The following is a 23,178-nucleotide window of genomic DNA, read 5'->3' on the forward strand; positions in this document are numbered from 1 at the left end:
TAGATCTTGAGATTTATTAAGTCATCTTCACATTGTCAGGCAAAATATTGCCTGTTTTTGTAAGGCAGTACAGGTTACAAGGCACAATTTATTCCATCAGTTAAACCTTGACAAAGTACTAAACAAAAATATAATATATATATTAAAAAAAGAAATACAACATGTGATTGGGAAACTTCCTCAGTGTGTCTGCCCGTGACTTTTATAAAGTGGCACAACAGAGTTCACCATTTCTACCAAGGTTCCTTGGTGTAAATTTCAACATGTTCAATTTCACTTCTGTAATGTGTATTTTCCAATATATACAACAACATACATTTTAATCTTTTCACAGAATATTTAAAGCTGAACTCTGAAGTGATTTCTGTCAGCTTTGATAAAGACTTCCGAACTGAAAGTTGACACAATTTCATCACTAATAAACATAAAATAAAAAAACTGTGCAACACTAAATACATGACAATGTAAGCCTGTTGTAACATTCATAAAATACTGACATGACCCCCCACCATGTCTAACATGAGCCTTACTGCACACACTGAGGACATGTGAAAAGAAGTGATGTTACCCAATAAAAAACTAAATATATACAACAATGTACGTCTTTCTATGCGTCAACTTTACAGAACAACAGTACGAATGGATAGTTTGGATGCTATTAGTTTTGTCTGGTTTCGCTGAGCTGTGGAGTTCAACTGCTGCTGCGCGCGTGAACAAATGTTTCCCTGAAGAAAAAGAGCAATCTGCGAGGGACTAATTGCAGTTTGATATTTTTGGGATAACTAACAACTTTATTGTTTCAGTCAAGTTAACAGCTTCAATGCTGATTATGTATGAATATACGCATATCGACCCTGGTTTAACATAATACAAAAACTGAAGGAATATGGGTTCAGAAGATTGTTAGATGGCCTCTTGCTTTGTAATAGTAGGCTGAGGGATGGAGGTTGGCTGCTTGGGCACGGTGGCTATGACCCCCTGAGTCAGTTTATAATGTTCTGAGCTGGAGGCAGTAGGTGGAGATGGGATTGGGGTTTCAGGAGTGGCTGAAAATTAGAACACAAAGGAACAGGAGTGAGTCAGAGGGGAAAACTGCAGCATAAGTAGGTTTATATTTACCGTTCTAAGGTATAACATGTCTTGAAGCAAAACCATTTTCAGATGAGGAATAAGCACTTTTGTGAAATTTCTCAGAGCATTAAACATGTTAAGAAAGAATAACAGAAGTTCTCTTTGACAAAATAAGCCAGATTAGTTTCCATAAAGAATTTAGAGGATTATGCTGCCAAGCCTGTTTGTCCTTCCAGCTACCTGACTAGGCTGCACATGGAACTGGGTGAGGGAGATGTAACCATCACTGGCAATTAAAGTACGATTGATTTCAGTTCACTTAAATTCATTCTTTGGATCAACCTTGGATGGAAAAGAATGTCCCAGTGTTCCTACTACATGTGGCATTGAATGAACCTCAACATTTAAGCTAAATACAGAAAATCACATCTTGATACACAACAGTTGTACTTGCACATTTGTCTTTTGCACTTACAGATTTGACCGTTATGGATCGGCGTTGGGATGTTGCTGGTCACTATAACATTGCTGCTGAGGTGCTCTTGAACCAGGTGAGGGTGCAGAGAGTGAGGTGCGTGTGAAGCCTCATTGGCAGAACCTGAGAGACAAAATACATCAAAATACAGTCAGTCTTAATTTACTACTGCCTATCTGACCCCAAGAAATCCACACTCCTATTCTTAATACACTTGGATCCTGTATATCGAGCTAACGCTTTTAAGATGAGAGGTCACGTTCACTATCAAATGATCTGAAAGCGCTCACCTCCGAGAAGCATTTCCTGTAGCAGGTTGTCGATCTTGGCCATGCCGAAGAGTTTGACAAACTGGATCTGTTCGATCATTTGCCAGGTGATGCTCTGTAGCGTCGGCAGCAGCAGGAGCAGCTCCCCGAAGCGTCCCCGGGAGTCGTACTGCCTATCGTTGATGTAGTCTTCCAGGCTGACCTGGACCTGGTATCGCATCCGCTTGATTTTTCCAGGGTCACTCAGACCTTTAGAATCTGTGAGCAAATAAAAGTGTTGTTTACAAAGACAAGTGTTTTAATAAGTCAAAACATGTTAACTCTACAAAGTGTCTAATACTTCTCAGCGATGTTTTTGTCTTTTCAAAAGTGGCTAATACAATCCAAAAGATTGTTTAATAGTAGTACCTGGGTCAAAGAAAACGATGGCTTTCAAGCAGGCATATTCATTGTCGTCTATCTGAAGCTCCTGGAAGGGAAGCACCAGTTCATCCAGGATTCTCACCGCCACCCTGCCAACCTCTAACTCTGGGCAGTTTCTGGGAATGATGTGGTCATTTCCTGCAAGAGCGTCACATTTTGGGTTTAGTGCAGGTTGGGACAATACTTTTTGTAACAGGATTGGACATGACAAGAGTGGGAAAACACTACTTCCCCTATCAGTTTTACCTAATAAGAGAATGTCTTTGTAAAGCATCGACCTCTTTGCAACGCCAAGCAAGAGGTGCTCTCCAGCATGCGCTCGCAGCAACGCCACCTGAAGAACAGTGAATGCATGGACTTATTAGCTGTGTGATAATAACTCCACAATCATTTGACTGTGTCCCTTTCAAAAAGAAGTCTCGTTCGAGACTCTCTGTGTAAAGTGAAAAGTGAAAAACCCGGGAGGAAGACACTGGCTCCCTCACTGATATAACATCAGCAAATCAGTTACCAAGGCCTGGTGATCATATTGTTAATGATTCAGCACTTTTTTAAAGGTGGGATATAACTTTAAAAACAGCTCATCACATTCAAACTCAAAATAAAATACATTCAAGCTTGAGGTTTAAAGTCAAAAGATATGATATCTCCTTTTTTATTTGACTCCATCTGTATTTATTTAGGAGGAATATATCCTCAGAGTACTCTTCTCCTCCTGCAGCCCACACTCTGGTCTTGAGCAGACCGGTAGATGAGTGACCAGAGTGTCTATACAACTATGTGCACTGTGTCTGTGTATGAGTCTTACCTGGTCATCCAGGGGCAGGTCACAGAAGGCTGGGATGTACTTGGCCCACTCCACTAAGACCAGCAACTGCTGTTTCATGGACTCACACACATCCGTGATGGCGGCGATCTTTTTAGTCCTTATGTCGCTGTTCAGTATAGGAGCAGGGGAGGTGATCTGGATAAGGCGATGCAAATGTGGATTCATTTCATGCCTTGTTACAAGTGATTGATCACAGTCAGATGTGATTCCCAAACATGATGTAGCATGTCTTACCTGTCTTGACAGCACGTCTGCCTGGATGAGTGCATTGATTGAGGGTAAACTGCTGTCTTCATAGCTGGATCTCCTGGTGCTGATTCTGTCTCTTTCATTTTGCACGGCTGAAAACACACACAGATTTATGACGTCATCATTGCTGCCATTTTCTTGCAACACACAGGGACATTTCCCCCAATTACTTGTTACACAAAGAATGCAGAGTCATTTAAAAGAAAAATAAGTCTTCCGAGGTTGTAATTTTTATCAGTATATGGCTATTATTGCCCGGAAATGTTTGCTCAGCATAAGCTGGTTAGAGACTTCAGCGCTGCACCGAGTGAACATTAACAAAGCACTACTCTCGTGGGTATTGCAACATTCAGTGGAGACGGCTCGCTCTCTGGCAGTGCTTTGCTGATTAAAAGGAAACATCTCTTCTTTGTTTTTACAAAAGCATTCGGATTGAGTTTGTAGATTCAGTTAGTGTGCTTTGAAAACATTAAAAATCACTCACCTTCTTTCTTCATGCCGGCTCTGAAACATTTCTTCAGTCTGCAGTATCTGCATTGATTTCGCTTGTCTTTGTCCACAATGCATTGTCTGTTGAACCTGTCAAATGAGTGGATTAAGTTAACTCGTAAAATTACCAGCAATTAGAGCTGCAATGATAAAATCATTTTTAATGTTATTTTATTCCCACCCAAAATGGCTGTTTCTTTACATATCTTTGGATTTAAGACAAACAAATATAACTTTTGAGGTCAACTTGTCTGACATTTCATAGAAAGAAAAAGGACCTGTTGAATAGTTGCAGCCCAAGAAGCCATTGGGCTATTTTGTTGTTGTTGCACTATTAATAATATGTTTCACTCACACAAACACCAGTTGGCTACTGGCTCCACTTACAGGGCTACACGAGCAATGCTTTGCTCCAGTTTAAATATTTTTTGCAGATTTGCCCTCACCTGCACGAGTACATGTGGTTTTTGCGGACGCTGCGTCTGAAGAAGCCCTTGCAGCCGTCACAGCTGGAGGCCCCGTAGTGTTTGCCGGTGGCTCTGTCTCCACATATGGCACACAGGCTGCCAACCCCGAGGTGGCCGGTAGCATTCATGTTGGCGCTCTCAGTCGGTGAGGAGTCTGACACACACACAGAGAGCGACAGAAAGAGAGAATAAACCATCAGCTTTTTAGACATTTTAGACATTTTTTTAAATAAAAGCGACACCAATAAATGTGTTTACAAGTTCAGTGAATATTTTTTCATGACAGTTTGATTTAAGAAGGTGTGAACGGCTCAGAGTGAATACAGTGATCAGCTCTATTGAAGGCTGATCAAAACCAACCTTCACGTTCATAAACCTGCAAGGATCTGTTACCTGCCATAGCAGCTCAGACAGTCAACAGAGCATAATTGATGTTGGCTTGATTGCCTCTGAAAAGGGCAATCACTGGAGACAGTTTTCTGTTAAGTCACAGTCTCCCAGTTATCAAACTGGGTCAATCAATCATAGAGCATGTCATGCTATGTATGTCAGGCTGACTCATGATGCATTGTTATACGTTTACATAATGGAGTTGAAACATGTAAGTGGAGAAGAAGTTAAGTCGTAAGCAATGTTCCCTGTGAAACTTCCTTTTTTGAGTCTTGTTGGGAATTTAAGAATCAGGACCACAGCCAGACTTCATGGGAGACTGCAAATATAAATATGTTGGCGTCGTTATGAACCCGTTTTCTTCACTTGAGACTCTGTGGGAACAGAGCGTTTGTAACAGGAGATGTGTGATCATAAAACTCAACGACTGAATACCAATCCGGTGTAAACGATCTGATCAAGTAATCAATCAACCATGTCGCTCCCCAAGCTGAAACGGGTGAAAATTGCTTCCAACAAATTACCTGAATGCATTGAGATGAGAGCAAAGTCTCTTAAATCAAAGTCTCTCAGTGTTTTATTATTAGGCCGAGAGGTGATAGAAGAAGACCACTGCACAGGACCATCCCTCTCCTCTGCGTGTAGATGTCCAAATGACCCCTTTTTATCACTTCACGCAAGAATTTACTCGGTCTTCTCCTGATCAAAGTTTTAAATCAGTAAAAGTGCAATGCTAGAGTTACATTTATGTGACTCACCTGTGCCCAAGGGGAGCATTTGCATGTTTTCAAACTCCAGTGTGGTATACGCTGGGTCCAGAGCCTCGCTGTAGTCTGCCATGTCCATGTCTGCAGTGCTTTGGACAAACAAATTCTCAACTACCTGACAGTGGGACAGAAATACTTGTCCAAGAAGCTAGTGTGGCACCCCCTCCCCCTCCACCCCTCCTTTGCCTACTCTTCTCACACCCCCACACACTTCCACTACCCCCCCCCCCCCCTTGCCTATAGCTCCGCCCAGTAACAAGGTAGCACCCTGGCCCAGTTGAGTGTGATGGGGACCTACCGGTGACACAGAGGAGACCACCGACTGACAGCAGAAAGCTCGCCTCTTCCTCCTCCTTCCCTCGTGCCGCTAACCAGACGAGAGGTGGAGTGTCTCTCTGGTTGATGGTTAACTAGCCCTCCTCAATGTTGAATCACAGGGTTGTTTTTTTGGGAGGGAGGAGGATTGGAAGAGATAGCACAACTTTGATATCTGACATCTTGTCTTGTCTTTAATGAATAAACAATTCGAAATCAGGCCAATGCCTTTGCCAAATCATGCCTCCGTCACTTCAAACCAGCTATTTTTACAGCCAGCATTTTCTGAAGCATGCTGTTATCACCTGCACACAAATTTACAGCGTCCATATTAAGTTATAAAGTATCCAAGACCAAATTTAAGGTGCAGCTTAGTTTCGAGTGTCTGCAGGGCGACCCAACGTGATAAGTGATTTACCTGAAGTACTTTACTGTGCAATTTTTAAAAAAATTTTACTTTAGTATTTCCAGTTTATGCTATATTATACTTCAACTGCAGAGGAAGAGTTTACTACATTTATCTGAGAGCCATGGGTGGATTATAAGACAATGGGCCACAGCTTCTCCGACATAAGTGTCTGGGTATTTTGCAGATGAAGCAGAACTCTCAGATGTTAAAACATGCAACTAAACTTCAGAATTAAGTTAACATCTGCGATGAAAAGTCTGTCCGTCACTCTGATCAAGAGCGAAACCCACAAGACATCCCAACATTTAACTGAGTAACATTCACTTCAAACTAACACTCAGTAGTTCCAATGCTGACAGCTAACTTCATGTTAATTACAACACATATGATCCATTCACGACTTGTGATACAATATAATAGATACAAATACCTAGCAATGTATAAAGTAGTGTGTTACAATAGAATGTGTCTGACATGTAAATGCCTGACTTAATTAAAATTTTATTGCAGGACTTTTACCTACAACACAATAGTTTTACAGAGTGATATTCAACTTCTTTCACTTCTCCTTTACACTAGCCAGATCATATCAGTCCGTCACATTCAGACCCACTTCCATGTAAATCTGAGTTAATTCCAGCATAATTAACAGAGGAAATAACTCTTGCTAAAGCAAAGTGATGCCTTTATGTAAAAGACTTCATTGTTTGTGAAAAGTGCTGAGCCAAAAGCTCAACTCTTGTTGCATTTTTAAACTTAATAACCATAAAGAGCCTAAACATTTCCGGGATCATTAGGCTAATGTGAATATTTTTAGTATCAATTTATACACATTTGGAACATGGCCTGTGTTGTTGATGAACATTCTAAAACTAGTTTTCTACTTTTTAAAAGGGAACTTTTCACTGGATAGAATATTATTAGAAAATATGTAATTTTCCATGCATTTATTGGTGTAATTATTTTCTAAAATGTGAATGTTTGTAGCCATGATTTAGATAATAATACATTAATAACAACTTAACTACATTATAATTGATTATAACAAATATTCTTATTGAGGCTATCATTAATTAAAATCATTAGAATTATTAAATATTGGCAGTGGAATCATGTTTTTAGCAGCAGTTTAATGGCAACAGTCTTTTGTTTGAGCATACTAGAGACCAGCGATTAATACAATACACACAATATAACAAGAACATATAACAAAATATATATTCAATTGATTCATAGATGGTTATTTTGGGTCTAAATACTTTGAATATTCATAAAAACTCCATCTGCTTGTAAAGGCACCAGAGGTGGATGAAATATCTGGACAAAATCCCAAAAATGGACCGTAAGTTATATCTTATTTTTATCAAACTGCTGGACCTGAGCATATATATATATATATATATACATATATATGCATCTGTGAATGATTTAGATGATATACAATCATAAATCATTGCATTTCATTCCAGCTATACTGTGATATCAATAATTTAACAGTTAATATGCCAGTTATGGATGCTTTAAATGAGTTATAACTTTCAACAAATACATTAAAAAACACTTATGTGTACTTATATCTGTTTATAGGTACATTAAAATAAGTTATTAACTATTTATCAAGTGTTTACAAATGCTCAAAACGCTAAAGTAAATCAACTATTTGCAGTTTTCTGGGTGGTTTTCTCACATGTAACTTTTTTAACACACTCCTGAATCCAATTGTTTAAAAAAAAAAGTATTATCTGCTTGCGCAAAGTGTCCACCTCCACATGTCATACAGCAAACAGTAGTCTTGTATTTGAAGAGAAAGTGCCAGTACATAGCAGTAGGTCAACGATCTTGAGTTCAAGCTGGACCTCAGAAGCAATAAACCCCATGCAGTTGAACCTGTTAACCCTACACTCAAATTATACGGGGGGCTAATAAAATTATTGTTCTCGCAGGTAAACACCATAACATTCACGGGGGCTCCTGTGCATGAGACTGAGATGATCTGTTTGATGATTATATTTATTTAAAAAAAACTTTTTAATCCCATCAGGAATGAAAATGATCAACCTGGGATTAAACTATTCATTTCACTTTGTCATTTAGATTAGTTGATCTTGGAATCTTTGACAACCTGATTAACTCAATCAGCCACAATGAGTTATGAACAGAAAAAAGATTAGCATCTTCTTTACACACTCACAGATGATCATTCTGCAACAAACTCCGCAGCTGAGTGGGAGCATGTTGTTTCACTTGCGTGTACAGAGGTCATGCATTACAACATTTCTTCATGTTCGATCCGTAGTGCTCGTCTGCAATGCCCATATTTGCTCAAGAAGTGCGCTGATTATTTCAAAGCAGTAAGCATAGGAGAGGGGGGGGGGAGGCTATGAATGAGTCACTCAGAGAAAATGTTATCTTCCTCGTCATTAAAGGGCTTTTATCGCTGCTCCCATCTTAAATTTCTGTGAACTCCTCAAAGAACAGTCATATACGGGACTATAAAGTATAATCTGTGGTTACAGCTTTCTTAATCACAAACTGACAAACTGCTCTGATGTGTTAGAGGGAAGGTTAGCTCGAGATTCTCTCATAGTTTATCTGCATTTTGAGGTGGGGGGGTTGTATACTGTACATACATTCCAGGCTGGATTGACACGTGCAAGAGGCTATAACATATAAAGATCTGAACAAAATAAAGTTAAAGCTTCTGTTCATTCTTGTCACACAAAACCACACATTGTGAAGCTCTGCTGAAAACAAAACTTTTAGCTTCTTCTTTTATCTGTCAATAAAATGAGTTCATACATCTGTAGCCTGTCTAAATATGTAATATTCCAGAAATAAAAGCTTTAGATGTTGACATTTTTTCCTTTCCTGCAGAGTTAGATGATTAGAAGTCCTTCCAGGTTAAAATAGTTCAACAACTATTGGATGGATTACCATGAAAGTTTGGACATTGGAGACAATGGGGAAACAGACTGGAAACCAGGGGAAGCAGCTAGCCAGGTCTATAGAGAACACAGTGATAATTCACCGACCAGCACCCCTAAAGATCATTAATAGTGTTTGTTTAATCCAAACAAAGACCTTATTGAAAACTATAATGTTGTGGTTTTACTGAAGCTAGCTGTTTCTACCTGTTTTACAGTCTTTGTGCTAAGCTAAGCTAACTGGTTGTAGCTGGATGAAAATATGCCAGTTTTACATCTAACGCCATCATTCGGTTATTATTTTATTTTTGTTTATTTGTAAGACTTCGTTTTTTGGGGACAAAAAAACCTGCAACATTGCCATCAGCCGCACTGGATCTACATGAATCAATTGAGCAAATCTTAGCATGCTGACTCGTTAAACTAACTATGGTAAACATGATAAAACATTATACCGGCTAGATATCAGCATGCTAGCATTAGCATTGCATGTTAGCGTGTTGATGTTAGCTTTTAGCTCAAAGCGCCACTCTGACTGAGTATAGCCGGATAGCACTGACTTAATAAGTATACCACTCAATAAGATTAGGCCATGGAAATATTACATAGGTGTTTTCATTTTGTGTCATGCTTCAGTTTTATGCATAAAACATATTTTCTATTTAATTTCAATTTTCTTTTAATTGTGTGTGTGTGTGTGTGTGTGTGTGTGTGTGTGTGTGTGTGTGTGTGTGTGTGTGTGTGTGTGTGTGTGTGGTTAATATTTTTTCTGTGTTTATGGCAAAATAAAATAAAATCATATTTTCTTATTGTGATGTTTGTGAGGACACAATAAATAGGCGACAAGCAGTTATTCAAGCTGAGGCAGAACTTTTTCACAACACTTTGTTAATGGCTGGGGCTGACAACAACTGCCTGACGTTTAGCTATTAGATACCTGCTAAATACTGGCCCATCAGAGTGCTGTCTTATAATCAGTCACCCAAACTCCTGCCCCGGGGCTAAAAGTCAAAGGATCGCTGAGACCTGATGTAACACTTGTGATTCTCCCCTTTGAAACTCCAGTTTGTGAACAAAGTCCTGTCTATCTTCTGAATAGGAATCTCCGACCACTGACCAAACTCCATTTGCAACCACAGCCTATTTGTACCTTCTCCTCAATGACTACATTTCATTTTCCCAAGTCCGATCTCAAAGGCAGGCGGCAGGAAAGCAACATAGTAAAAATCAAAATGACAGGAATCAGCAGCTGGGAGGAAAAGACAATCATGGTGGCCTGGAAGAGTTAATAAGATGTGGAATATACAGTCTGTGGACTTATTTTGTTTCTTTCTAAGAGAGCTGCACCACAGGGGAAATGTGAGTGTTTGTAAAGCACCATCCAGGGAGCGTGATGATGTTGATAAGAGTAAAAAAGAAGGAGACAATGTGCTGGCTGCAGCATATTTCAGGCTGCTGCTCTGCTCTCCTGCAGTAGATGGAGGAGATAGGTGAGTAGAGTGTCATGGCAAAGACCTTGTCAACAGATAACTATCTGCAAATAACACAGCTTATGCAAGCCCCTGTGGCTGACCGCAGGAATATCATATTGTCCTTGCCATTACTTGTATTGCTTCAAATGACACAGATTCATTTTTTTGTCAAGATCAAATCGCCATTTTTTTTAAATCCTCGTTTTATGTTTGTGTTGGATCTTTCTCCTGCTTTTATAGCGGAGACTACTTTTGGACAGTTCTGCTTGCTGACTTAAAACACTAAAAAGCTCCAGTGAGGTTAATCTGTTCTCACAGGCCTACCAAAGCAAAGCCAATGCAGCCTCTGTAACGGTGTAGGGTGTCTTAAAATGACAAATGTTATCATGCATGTAATCAGGTTACTAAACAGATCTTTGAGGAGCTCTTTCCGTGACAATTAAAAAGATAGAAATGTACTGTAGAATTTTTTTTTTACCTCTTCAGCGATATAACCTGACTTTTTAAGGGAATGTTTAACTGTGTTTTATGAAGATGATTTCAATAAATTGAAAATGGAAAAAAGTGGAAATCAGCTTTTTTCTCTGAAAGAACAGAAAAGTTGATATATTGTCCTCACCCACGACGACTATTTGGTATCACGGTTAAGATAAACAACTTGTGCCTATTTAGTTATGCAATTGAGAAGGATAATATAACACTACGATTTGTTAGGTTGTGTTTTGTATTTGTGTCTAAATTGTCCGTGACTATGATTTACAGTGCATCTCTTCCAACTAACTTTTGTAAAGTGCACAACTTTCTCGTTCTAATGCAAAAACAAATATTCGTACCCGTCACATATTTATTGTTACGGCCAAAATAACCCTTCAACACAGCACATTTGTAATGTTTCCAGCTGAAGACAATATTCTCAAGTTAAAATCTGTGATCTACAAAAACAGGTTTTATCTTGTTACACATCCAGTCAGAATGAAAAACTCTAGTAGCCTCTGTGCCACCAAATAAGTAAACAATTGTATCAATAAACATGAAGACCCATGCAAGACGTAAATCAATCACAGTTTGTGATAAGGCTCTGTAATCATTAACTCTGTTTTGCTGAGAATTCATTTTGACTGCTGGCCCAATCACCCCTGTCAGCAGCTCTGCTCTGAGCACTTTTATCTCTCTGATACTCCATAAGGTCCTTCAGTCAGCAGCCAATCAATAGACATTTAACCTCCGAAGCTTGAATAACAAGGCACTAAATATTTAGGAATTTAACCTTATCCTGTGCACACACACGAGGCCTCAATCAAAAAGGACTTCATCCAAAAGTTTGACTGATTAATACTTTTGAAGACATTCCTAAATATTTGTAATTTTACTTAATTCAAGAATTTAAACACATTATAATCAATCTGCTTACTGCATCCGTAACACTGACGCCTCTTTAAATTTGGGCTGGACAGTTTCCACACTCCATCAGTTAATTTTTCTGTCTTTCTCCCTTCTGCTCTCTTCTGGTCTCGTTCTGTTTGAACAAACCAACTCTGTGATCCGATCACGTTATCATTTTTCATTTCAACGTCACATGCCAGTCAACAGCGGTTGAGGACATTATTCAAATCCTTTTTGTTGATTAAAAGAAGCCACACCACAGTGAAAGAATACTCTCATATAGACCCCTGCAGTGGTGTATTCATATCCTTTACTTAAGCAAAAGTAGCAACATGCATTTTTTAAGTATAAATACAGCGTGCATTGAAAATGTCACTTCAGGAAAAGCGCAAGCTATCTCAACATAATTCTCTTAAAGTAAAAGTAGTGATGCAGAAAAAAAAATCTGGTCAGTATGATGGTATAATATTTTGGGATTAATTCTATGTTCATTTAATATAAAATATATTTGAAGATGAGATATTTAAGTTGTATTGTAATGTTGTAGAAGGTTATGGTGTAGTTAATTTAAACTATAGATTATACATATAAGGTAATGTTATCTATAACATTCCATCATATTTTATAATCAAAGGTATTGCATATGAAAATATGTTACACCTAAAATAGATTAAAATACAGTAAAAAGTACAATATTTTAGCATGAAATTGAAATTCTCAGGTTCAATAATAGTTAAATTCAGTACATTAGTTAATGTACGTCGTTTCTTTTCAACACTAAGTTTAGTCTCTCATAATCATACCTGACTCTGGGACTTGAGAGTACTAGTAATTTTCTTCCACTGCCAGTCAGGCAACATGAAAGTACTACTTATACTGCCATCCTGTGGACACATAGCACACAAGGACTGCATTGAAGTAATTGTTTAGTTAACCAGCCTCATGCTAATTGTTTAATTCACTAAAAGATGAATGGCTGAATTATTCTGCATCCAAAATATTCATCACAGGGAATCCAATAATGGAGGTTGTCAAAATAATGTAACCCAATATACATGAAATATCTTCCTCAATTAAAAAAGTCAGAATGCAAAGCTTTCCTCTCTCAAAACGCCTCCAACAAACCAGCAGTCGAGCAGCAGTAAAACAGAATACCCAGTTCCATGGTATCAATTTTCCCACCAGCACCGCTTTCAGCCTGTTAGCTTCTGGCAGCTTTACTTCCACAACTCCACGGTTTTAACTCACAATCCACATCTTGTTCTTTGCCCTAGATTCTGGAATAATCTGCCGGATCCTCAGAGCTTTCTCTGCTTCCATTACGTTTACCTGGTTCGGTGAAGTGCAGCGTCCCATTCTGCCCATACATCCCTCTGAAGGCCGAGCCCTGACAGCTGAGTGAAGGCCCATGAGCCTCAGCGGCTGTCTCAGCCCCGGCCAGGCTGAGACAGGCTGGGAGGAGAAGCAGGGCCACTGTTACTGGATAGTGCTGTTTGCCGGGGCTACCGGGCCGGCTGTAAGGGGCCACAGCCCCCAGGGATAATCCCCCTAATGCCCGTCACAATGAGATTTGATTGGAGACTTGAACACTCGGATTAATAATGTTAAGTGAACAGCGTGTAATACCTACCCTCCAAACAGGCAGGTAATTGGGTTTTCTGCCTCTGTTTAACACCAGATAGGCACATCAAGATCAGATTTTTAATTACAGTATACGGATTTAATTTCATTTAGCTGAGTGATTTATTCACCAGGGCGCTGTTGCTTTTCTATAGCAAGTGTAATACTTTCTCTACGGCCAGGTTACTTCAACATTTGTATCTTATAGTAAATTGCTGCTGTTACTAGTTGATCATATGGTAACCGGCTCAACTCTGGCTCAAAGGAAAAGAAAGCACGTCGCCAGGGGCACAGTCAGAGACTCGACTACAGTAAATGAAATCAGTGAATCCATTCGACAAACACTGAAAAAAATAACTCGACAAAAGCTATATTTTACAATATAGATTTAGATATGTTTGCCAAATAATGATTTCATCTGTAAGTACCTTAAGAATTTAATTTGGCGTCACATGTGTTCACGTTGACTTATGACTGTTTTATTTATTTGTCAAGTGTCAAAGCACTAGAAAGAAGCTATAGATGCAAGTTAATGTCAAGTGTCAAAGCACTAGAAAGAAGCTATAGATGCAAGTTAATGTCAAGTGTCAAAGCACTAGAAAGAAGAAACGTTATAATTATGGATTGAAATCTTTGAAACAGCAGTTGAACAACCAATCTCACCACATGGACAAGAAATTATTTAAGTCCTCAGAAAAATTGAAATGTGAACATTTCTAATGAGGATAATCATGTGATATGACCTTGTGGTGAGATTGTTTCTAAACAAGTTAAAACTAGCTCCATCGTAGCAATCTAAAACATAAGAATGCTTCATACATATGAATGCAGCACTTTTGTCATGTTTACTGAATTAAAATATGTCAATAGTTATTTTTAGTTCAGATTGATTTTAATCCATTTTCACATTCAAAACATGAATTGTAATGAACCCAATTTGATCACATTTTAGGGATTGTATATGAGTTGTTTCATGACACATCTTCATATTACAACCCACACAGCAAGTTAGTATATGCCAACAATATTATTTGTAACAAGTGCCTTGCTGTGTGGACAATAAGTTGTGCTTGTGAATTCTGTTTCATTTGAGCCGTTAACCTTGTCTTCGTGGTTCAGATGGAGCGTATTAAGTAACCGCTCTGCGCCCCTCCGTCAAATCATTCAGCTTTGAAGGCAAACAGATGTCCGCCGAGGAGCTGGTGAACGGCTGCTGTCATGTTTACATTCACCAACTAATTCTGCCAACAGCGGAGCTCGGGAGTTTGTACAGGTTGTGACCGTTGGGCAATTAATCTGACACCAGTTACACGTGTTGTAGGGTACATACTGCCAGTTACTCTGCTAAGAGGAAGGTTTGTGAGCTCCTCTGAGTAAATGAGATTGTAATCGACGGTGGACACAAGCTACCTTAAACCTTTCAAGAGAAATTCTTTGGAAATTTGAGCCTGAAATTGACCCGCTTGCTTGAGTCATAATAGCAACTAACTTTTGAGGCGGACTGAACAGTGATTTGCAGTTTGTTTGGACCCAGAGGCATGTTAAAACCCGATCTAGGCCAAAAAGAGGCGTAGTGTTGGCAGCTGCCAAAGAATGTATTTTTAACATGAATGTCCAGGTTTTGGAACATTTGTTAAGCATAGATGTATATGGGATAAACAAATCCATTTAGAGTTGTTAGTGTACTGTAAAAACAGGGCAAATCAGATGAGATACTTTTGGTTATGGAGGAAAGAGGTGGCTAATCAGTGAATGGGGCACATCAATACATACATGCAATACAATCTGTTTTCGCTCTTATAGCATGTAGTTTAAAAGAAAAAGCTGAAAAGAGCTAAAGGCAACAACATGTTAGTCCATCTCTGAATATACTGTCTGAAGCACTCAGCCCAAAGCCCATTTGTTACCAAGGATGGTAAGTTAAAATAAACAGTGACCATATTCATGCAGTAGACTGTACTGTAAGAAGTAGACGTAGACACAGCAACGTCTCCCGTTGCTTTGCGGACAACAGTTTTGAAGCCTTGAGTTTGGCATTTTGGCCGCCGCCATCTTTCTTTTTTTTTTGCAACCACAATGGAAAAGAAAGGGTGGAGCTCAGTAAAACCGAATGCCGAAGACAATTTTAAAGCAACCGAAATGTTACAATTAACTTTCATGAACTGTAAACACACTGTGAAATGGTTGTAAAAGCCTATTGTTCTCTAAATGGTACGAAAATGTACTCGATGTACATCAAGTTGTATTGAAGAAGACTTAAAACTAGCGATTGAGACCATAAACTCATGATTACCAATGTTTACTGATCATTCATGTGAGAAGTCAAGTCATAAGGGAAAGCCCCAGCCTGGTCACCTTCAAAGGCCACCTGAAGGCATGGCTCAGACTTAATCAACCCTGTGACCATTAGAGTTAATCCGCGCGGTATCCAAATGTCTTGCTGCTTTTTTTTTTATTAATTTTTTTTCTTTTTTTTATTTACTGTACTGTCATGTGTGTGATGTGTGCTTTCATTTCACTCTCTGCTTGCATTCTTTATACACATCAACCTGCCAAGGGACACTCTAGGATGGAAACGGCCCAGCTATAATCTACATGTTATTTGTACATTGTGTGTACTGTCAATCAATATGCACTGTCCCTTATTCTCTAAATAAATAAAAAAATAAAAAAATATTCTCATCGACTTCAATGCAATACATTTCTAACGAGAGGAGTGGGCCCCCTGCCGGCTAATAGAAAGAATGCAAGTTTAAGGCACTTCAGCATTGGCTTCACTTTTCAGACCCAGAAGTTGCCGTCCAGTTTTTGGACAAAGATGGAGGAACATTGTTCGAGAGATCAGTTTGCGTTTGCTCGCGAGCTACAGTAGATTGTAACTATTCATAAGTAGGGTTGGGTACCGAAACCCGGTGCCAATATGGTACCGGTTCCAATACCCGGGGTACCCCGGACCGAAACGCAACGCACATTTCGTGCTTTCTTTCCGGCCTGCTGAAATTGAAAAAAAAAAAAAACTGTTGTGAACTTCTCTGGTGACTCCGCCTGCCAGCAGCAGGTATATTCTCTCATATCATAGTTTGACAGCGCGGTTGCTGTGTGTGTGACTGACTGAGTGCGTGTCAGTCACACCAGCAGCGCTGGCTGGCGATGGCCGGGGAGGCGTCCCCGGTCCCCCTGAAACACCGAGCAGCCTGAACAGCAGCCTGAACTCAGACGTTGCAACGTAGTCTGCATTGCAAGTGCAAATAAATTAAAAGTAGCAAAAAATATTAAAGCAATAATGTAGCTTAAGCTAGCTCTTCTAGTAGCTAGCGCTCGTTAGCTACACTACTAGCTACGACGAGCGAATGTCATCAGAGCTGTCAGTGTGTGATGTCCAGGGGTCTGCCGTGCTACCCGGTGCCGCTGAATAATATGGATGATAGAGGAGGAGAACCGGGGGTCACTTTGTTGTCAGTTTCTCTTTTGCTGTTGCTGTCAAAAGTTTTACACGTTCATCTTCAGTACCTCTGATCTTGTTGGTTGTGGTCTTTGTCCACATCAACACAGTGACAGTATAAAACTATAAGGTCTGCACATACATATAACCACATATATATATGGATATATGTATGTTTTACAGTCTGATATCCGTTGTTTGTCTTCTATGATGTTTGTACTGCAGCTACAATGGATAAAGAGGTTTTTAAAAAGTTGTGCGGTTAAAAAAAAAAAAAAAAAAGTTCAAAAAAAGGGCACCGGTATCGGTTATCGTTTTTAAAAAACAACCCGACGTATCGGAAAAAAACCCAAACACTATTCATAAGGCGTGTTGGTAATGTCACCAATTTTCAAGATTTAAATAATTTGCACTGCAATCATTTAAGTTCTTAAAATATATACAATATGACATTTTTCATATGCAACTTAATGTCACTGAAAATGGTCACATGGTGACGTTTAGATGAAAGAAGAAAACAGTGTCATAAACTGGCTAAAGAGGAAAAACAATAGTGCCTCATCACTGTGTTACAGGGTATATACCGGAGGGGTAATAATGGGTTCATGTTGAGTGTTCAGGGAAAGTGGGAAAGCAGGTGTGGGATAAAGAGGAAGCTTTTAGGTTGATAAACCTAACCGCAAATAAAAACACATTACTCTCAGGGCTTCCAGAAAAGTATTTAGCTCAATCAAAAATCATCGCTACAGCAACATCTGTTCAGGGACAAACATATTATTATTATTATCATTTTGTATCACTTTTTTTGTCATTTGGCCAGGGCTTTGTGCAATTTGCATCTCTGCAGTGGGACATGCAAATCATTGAATGAATAACCTCAGGAGTAAAAACAAAACCTCCAACTGCTGTATTAAAAAACTGTTGTGAGAGGCAGTAATGTACAGTAAGGCTTCCACTGTCATCCACACAGTGTATGTTCAAGAGCCGGTTGCAGCATTGTGCAGAGATGTGATTGATGGGGATTTCTGTGTTTGTGAAGCATGCATACAAATGTAAGCTTCATCAAGGTTTCATATTTCATCTTACAAAAATAAAGTTTTCAGCACCACAGGTCTAGAATAAAAAATACCTCTGACTTCAACCACTACCGCAGCTTCTCAAAACTCCTTGGTTGTATTAACTGCACCAACATCATCAAGCTCAAATCCTCTCAAATCCTCCTTCACACTGGATGCACTGCAACTGCTCGGACATCTGAAAAACCTCTGTACCATCATCACCATCAGGCCCAGCTCCCATGGCCTTTTTTAACAACCTCCGTATCTCTGACACACCTCCTGAATTACAGCCGTGTGAAAAAGGCAGACACAAATGGCGATGATATTTCCACCCTGAATCTGTTGTGATCCAGCAGAAGCTCCAGAGCTCGAATCACGGAAAGAGAAAGAAAAAAGCAAGCAGCTGCCACACGCAACCTTTTTTCCAAAGAAACGGCCCGGTTGATAAAAACAAAAGGTAGTGTGTACTCACCAAATGGAAGTTCCATACTTGAACTGACTTGTGTATTTACATTGACCATTTCGTCTTCTGCTCCCTCTCAAACATGTGTTTAAAATCCACTTTTTGCTCCCTCACCATAAGGTGTAAAATGTTGAAGTTTGGCGCAGGTTGCTGGAGTGTGAGAAGGGTGTTGTTGGTGCAAGGTAAGGCCGGTGTTGCCGCTGTTATCTTATTGATTTTCCTAATCTGGGAAAATGTGGGTGGGGAGGTTAAACAGTAACTAGGCTCGTATGGACACCAATCTATATAGCAGCTGTAACTAAGGCAACATGATGATAGAAACTCAAATAGACATGAAGTTATTACATGATTTCCCCTCTTTCTCATCACCAAATAGACATTTCTCTTTACAGATTGGGAGTGATTAAGAGCGCTTAATAAGAAACTAAATTTATGAAGGGAAAAAAAGAGAAAAGCTGGAGGGTGGGGAGAAACATAAAAGACAGAGGAGTGGAGAATGTACTGAAGGTGGCAGCGAACCCACTGTGTATGAGTGACGTCACCAGGCTTTATTTTGACTGAGGGGGAAATGTTACTGATGGCTGAGCTGTTGCATATAGAAACGGGCCTGAGTCACCTGTGGATACAAGACATCCACGGAAATCTACTTGAATGTGATTTTCACCCTCTCACAGCTGAAATGGAAAGCACCTGTTTCACTTCATAAAGGCAAGTTTGCACCATCTAGCTCCTTGTGATAGATACAAGTACGCAGGCTAGTTTTCTTTGGACTTTCTCAAAATATGATGACAGTTTCACATGATTTACTTGGACAACCTTGTCCATATTAAGACATTCAGCATTACTGCTTTTATGGTCCTTATGAGATTTATAGTTCATTCAACATTTGTGTTAAATACGCCATTTGGGGTTTCTTGCCAAGAGTTGGATGACAAGATCGATGCCATTCTCATATCTGTACATTAAATATAAAAATATAGCCCGCAGCCAGTTAGCTTAGCTTAGCATAGACTGGAAACAGGGTGAAGCAGGGTGAAACATCTGACCTTTTCTCTGTCCAAAGGTAACAAACCCTCTACAACTGAATGAACATGTTAATGCGCATTTATTTAATCTCTCCAAAAAAAATATAGAAAACACATCATGGTTTTACAGTTGTCTATGTGCTGGACCATTTCTTGGCATTACTTTAGAAAAAAAACACAATATATGTTTTTCGCAGTTCAGTTTTTTATTAAACAAATGATGCTCTTTAACAAGCTTTAGATGTGCTGATAAATTACCTTCAGACAGATTATTGTTTTACCCGGTTTATGTCTTTATGCTAAATTAAGTTAGCATAATACTTACAGCACAGACATGAATGGCATCTAACTCTCAGCAAGAAAGTGAATGCCAGTATCAATCAATCAATTTATTATAGCCTAATAACCAGAAATGCACAAGAGAAGGCTGGGAAGCCATTTTTAACCACTTTCCATTTCTGAATAAAGAGCTCCTAAACAAACAGTTATGACCGTGAAGGGATGAGCTTGATTGCTCGTTACACTTTTGTTTTTTTGCTGGTTCCTATTTAAAATATTTTACACGTTTGCTTTTTGTGTGTGTGTGTGTGTGTGTGTGTGTGTGTGTGTGTGTGTGTGTGTGTGTGTGTGTGTGTGTGTGTGTGTGAGTGAATTGGTTGAAACACTGCTAATTCCATCATATTTCAGACCATAAAAGCTGCAGTTGTCTAGTTTTATGGCACAGAAATGTAATGAGGGGAAATGCAGGACAGAAAATGTCTTGCATCAGCAGTTAATAAACACCAAGAAATGAACAGACGAAGTAGGGAGAAGACAATTATATGCATAAATATATAGGGGTACACAGAGGCATCAGTTATTTCTAACTGTATTATTGTTCACTCAGGCAAATAGACAACTTTGATTTGACTGCCAAAATAAACTTAACAGTTTTTCCCACTGAACAAAAATATTGAATCAAGTTGTAAATAAAATCAATAACACATTCAATATTGTATTTAAAATGTACAAGAAAATTGCTTCATTTTACTCAATGGTTCTATAAAAGTCTATAAAATCAATTGCAGAAACTCCCTACAGATGTCTTCAAGAAGTAAAAACCGGGCAACTAATTCAACCAACGAAAGAAATGATTTTGTTGGTTACCAACAACAATAAACCAAAAAACATTCAAACCATTAACTCACCTCATATGTTAAACACGCATTAATAAAGATTGACTTTGAATATAGTGGTAACTGGACAACTGCATCATTTTGTTATGTTGTATGTTTTGTTCAAACTTGACTTTGGATGGTGACTTGTTTCTTCATTTTAAAAACACATTTAAAACAATGTGTTGTCTTTTGGGTTTTCTGCTTGATGAGCACTGGTTCCTCCTGCAGGAGCCGCCGCAGCTGGACGGACGACAGAACAAGGCTTCCCGCTCTTATAGGGAGCCTCACAGCCCCCCCTGAAACACAGATGAACATAATAATCGGGCATTGTTATGCTTTTGTTTTTTTTTAGTTCACGACTAATACTTTTGGATAAGACTGATGTTATTCCTATATTTTTGTTGTTAACACATGACACAAAACCAAAATGTGTTAGTCTATCTCTATCCCCAACCTGCCTGGCACACACAGCCCCAACCCAAATGGTTCCTACTGAAGATAGAAATCTTACTTAACATAGGGGACTATTTTTAGTGGTGGATTAATCCACATGTGTGCTCTAGTCAGTACTTGAGGGATCAGGATGGTGTTTGTGAGATTGAATCAAAATAAACTCCAGAGTGTGTGTCCATGGCTGCCCACAGCAACAGTTCTCAGTGGTTCATTCATGCATTTTGTATAGTTTTTGGACAATAAAAGATATCCATGGCACAGGGGAAATAAATATCAAGCTTTGGACACTGATAATAATTTGTTTTATAATTGCTAATCATGTTATATGTTTTTTCCTGAGATTTGATGAGAATAAGAAATATAGAATTTCACCTGACTTGTATATTGAAAAAAAACCTTTGACATTTTCTGATGATAATGTCTCTGTAGTGTTTGCATGCATGCATATTGTTCTGTACAAGAAAAGTGCCTCACTTTATAGAGTAGTTGCAGATGAGCAGTGTTGCCTCCGATATGTTCTTGTTTGGGAGAACATGGAAGTAGGCAACACTACACCTGTTGTCAGCACATCCCACTTTGTTGCTGCTCGCCTACACCATCTGGGAGGAAACACGAAGCACATGTTGATGCTTTCATCCGAGTGGTGTCGCCATAAACCCGTATTGACAATAACCACAGTATTTAAAAGTGAATTATGCCATGATATTTGAGTGACTTATTTGACCAAAACATTTGAAAACCCATAATAAACAAAGTTAAAGATGATTTTGACTGATAGCAATAATATTTTTATTTATATATTTAATCTTTAAAAAAAATATTACCATGAATTCTAAATGTTTCTCATGACTCCTACCGTTTTCCCAAAAATATTTTGCGGAACAATTTAAATGATGGTCTTCCTTGTTCATTTCAGTGCAGAAATGCACTTAAACTCATCTGCCCACATTAATATTGCTTTATTGTTATATACAATTGCAATTGTTATTGAGACACAGAACAGGGTGTTACATATTGTCCTCATACAATTCTAATATTGTTGCAAACTCTATTTTTTTTAAATCGGACAAACACATCCTCACATTTTTGGGAAATGAATTAGGGATAACCAAAGAAACGTACAATTAACTGTTTAGTGTGGTGTGTATATACCGTAAAACTCTCCCTTGTAAATAGATTTCCTTATATTATTTCTACATTTAGTGTCATTTCCACACACCTTGTTCTAAATTCTTGTTTTATTCCATCTAAACATATACAACATGTACAGTATGTGCAATATTGGTTCATTATAATATTATAGCACCAAGACATATTCAAATGGCGTATTAGTGCTAAACAAGGGGGATGGAGTTAAATAAGGGGTTCACACTCTTTTATTTTTCATAACATTTGGACATTCTAATATCTGAATCCTTTATTTGAGAGATAGAGGCATGCCTTACTGAAATAATTATCTCCCTCTTGGAGACCCTGTTGGTCCCAGGAACAAATCTCCTGCCATGTGAAATATACTCAAAGATAGAGAGGACGCTGCACCGCCACCCACTGGAGATCTGGCGCTACTGGAGTTAAATAATTCACAGAGAACAAAGCTCAGACACTTGGAGAACAACCGGAACAGGAAATGAAAGCGAGGATACAAAAACACACACGTTATTAAATACATTCTCTCTTTCAATCAATGAAAAAATAGAAAACAATGATTTAAAAAAGTGTTAATTGTTGATACTTTCTGTTACTGTGTGGAATATCTGCAACATTTAGAAATGTCCCAACATAGTGTGAGCTGAAAACTCCACAGTGGAAAAAACAGTGACATAATTAATTAATCGTGCTTTATCTTTAACATTTGACGTCCTTCACGATAGCAGACGAGGCACAACAACAAGAGCAATGGCTTCAGGAACAGCAGTGCTCTGAGTTAAATGCCAACATGCTCATAATGAGGAGGCACACTGATGTAGAGCAGGCCTAATGCGATGGCATGCGTGTGCATGGTAACGGGAGCTTTGCTGCTATTTTTGT

The 23,178-nt window shown here is 38.8% G+C and overlaps 1 protein-coding gene and 2 long non-coding RNA genes across 4 annotated transcripts in view; 1 reads left to right on the forward strand and 2 right to left on the reverse strand.

Moving 5' to 3' along the window:
* hnf4a (hepatocyte nuclear factor 4, alpha) lies at positions 1-18,663 on the reverse strand. Of its 2 annotated transcripts, none has more exons than XM_056422165.1 (10): positions 18,525-18,663; positions 4,252-4,426; positions 3,801-3,895; positions 3,302-3,408; positions 3,047-3,202; positions 2,485-2,572; positions 2,224-2,376; positions 1,837-2,073; positions 1,547-1,669; positions 1-1,046 (listed from the first exon to the last, which is right to left on the reverse strand). In XM_056422165.1, the coding sequence occupies exons 1-10, from the start codon at positions 18,571-18,573 to the stop codon at positions 904-906; spliced, it is 1,326 nt and encodes a 441-aa protein (XP_056278140.1). In that variant the 5' UTR covers positions 18,574-18,663; the 3' UTR covers positions 1-903. The 2 variants fall into 2 exon arrangements, with proteins under 2 accessions (XP_056278140.1, XP_056278139.1); XM_056422164.1 differs by lacking the exon at positions 18,525-18,663 and adding an exon at positions 5,421-5,581.
* On the forward strand, positions 18,638-21,915 carry LOC130199013 (uncharacterized). The gene is made up of 2 exons (XR_008832730.1): positions 18,638-18,697; positions 20,926-21,915. It is a non-coding gene; the product is annotated as an uncharacterized LOC130199013 (long non-coding RNA).
* LOC130199011 (uncharacterized) overlaps positions 19,915-23,178 on the reverse strand; it is a 5,121-nt gene continuing 1,857 nt past the window's right edge. The window contains exon 3 of the long non-coding RNA XR_008832729.1: positions 19,915-21,749. This is a non-coding gene — a long non-coding RNA (uncharacterized LOC130199011). The remainder of the gene's footprint in view (positions 21,750-23,178) is intronic.

Source organism: Pseudoliparis swirei, chromosome 9 (assembly GCF_029220125.1).
Source record: "Pseudoliparis swirei isolate HS2019 ecotype Mariana Trench chromosome 9, NWPU_hadal_v1, whole genome shotgun sequence".
In the NCBI taxonomy this organism is placed as follows: Eukaryota; Metazoa; Chordata; class Actinopteri; order Perciformes; family Liparidae; genus Pseudoliparis; species Pseudoliparis swirei.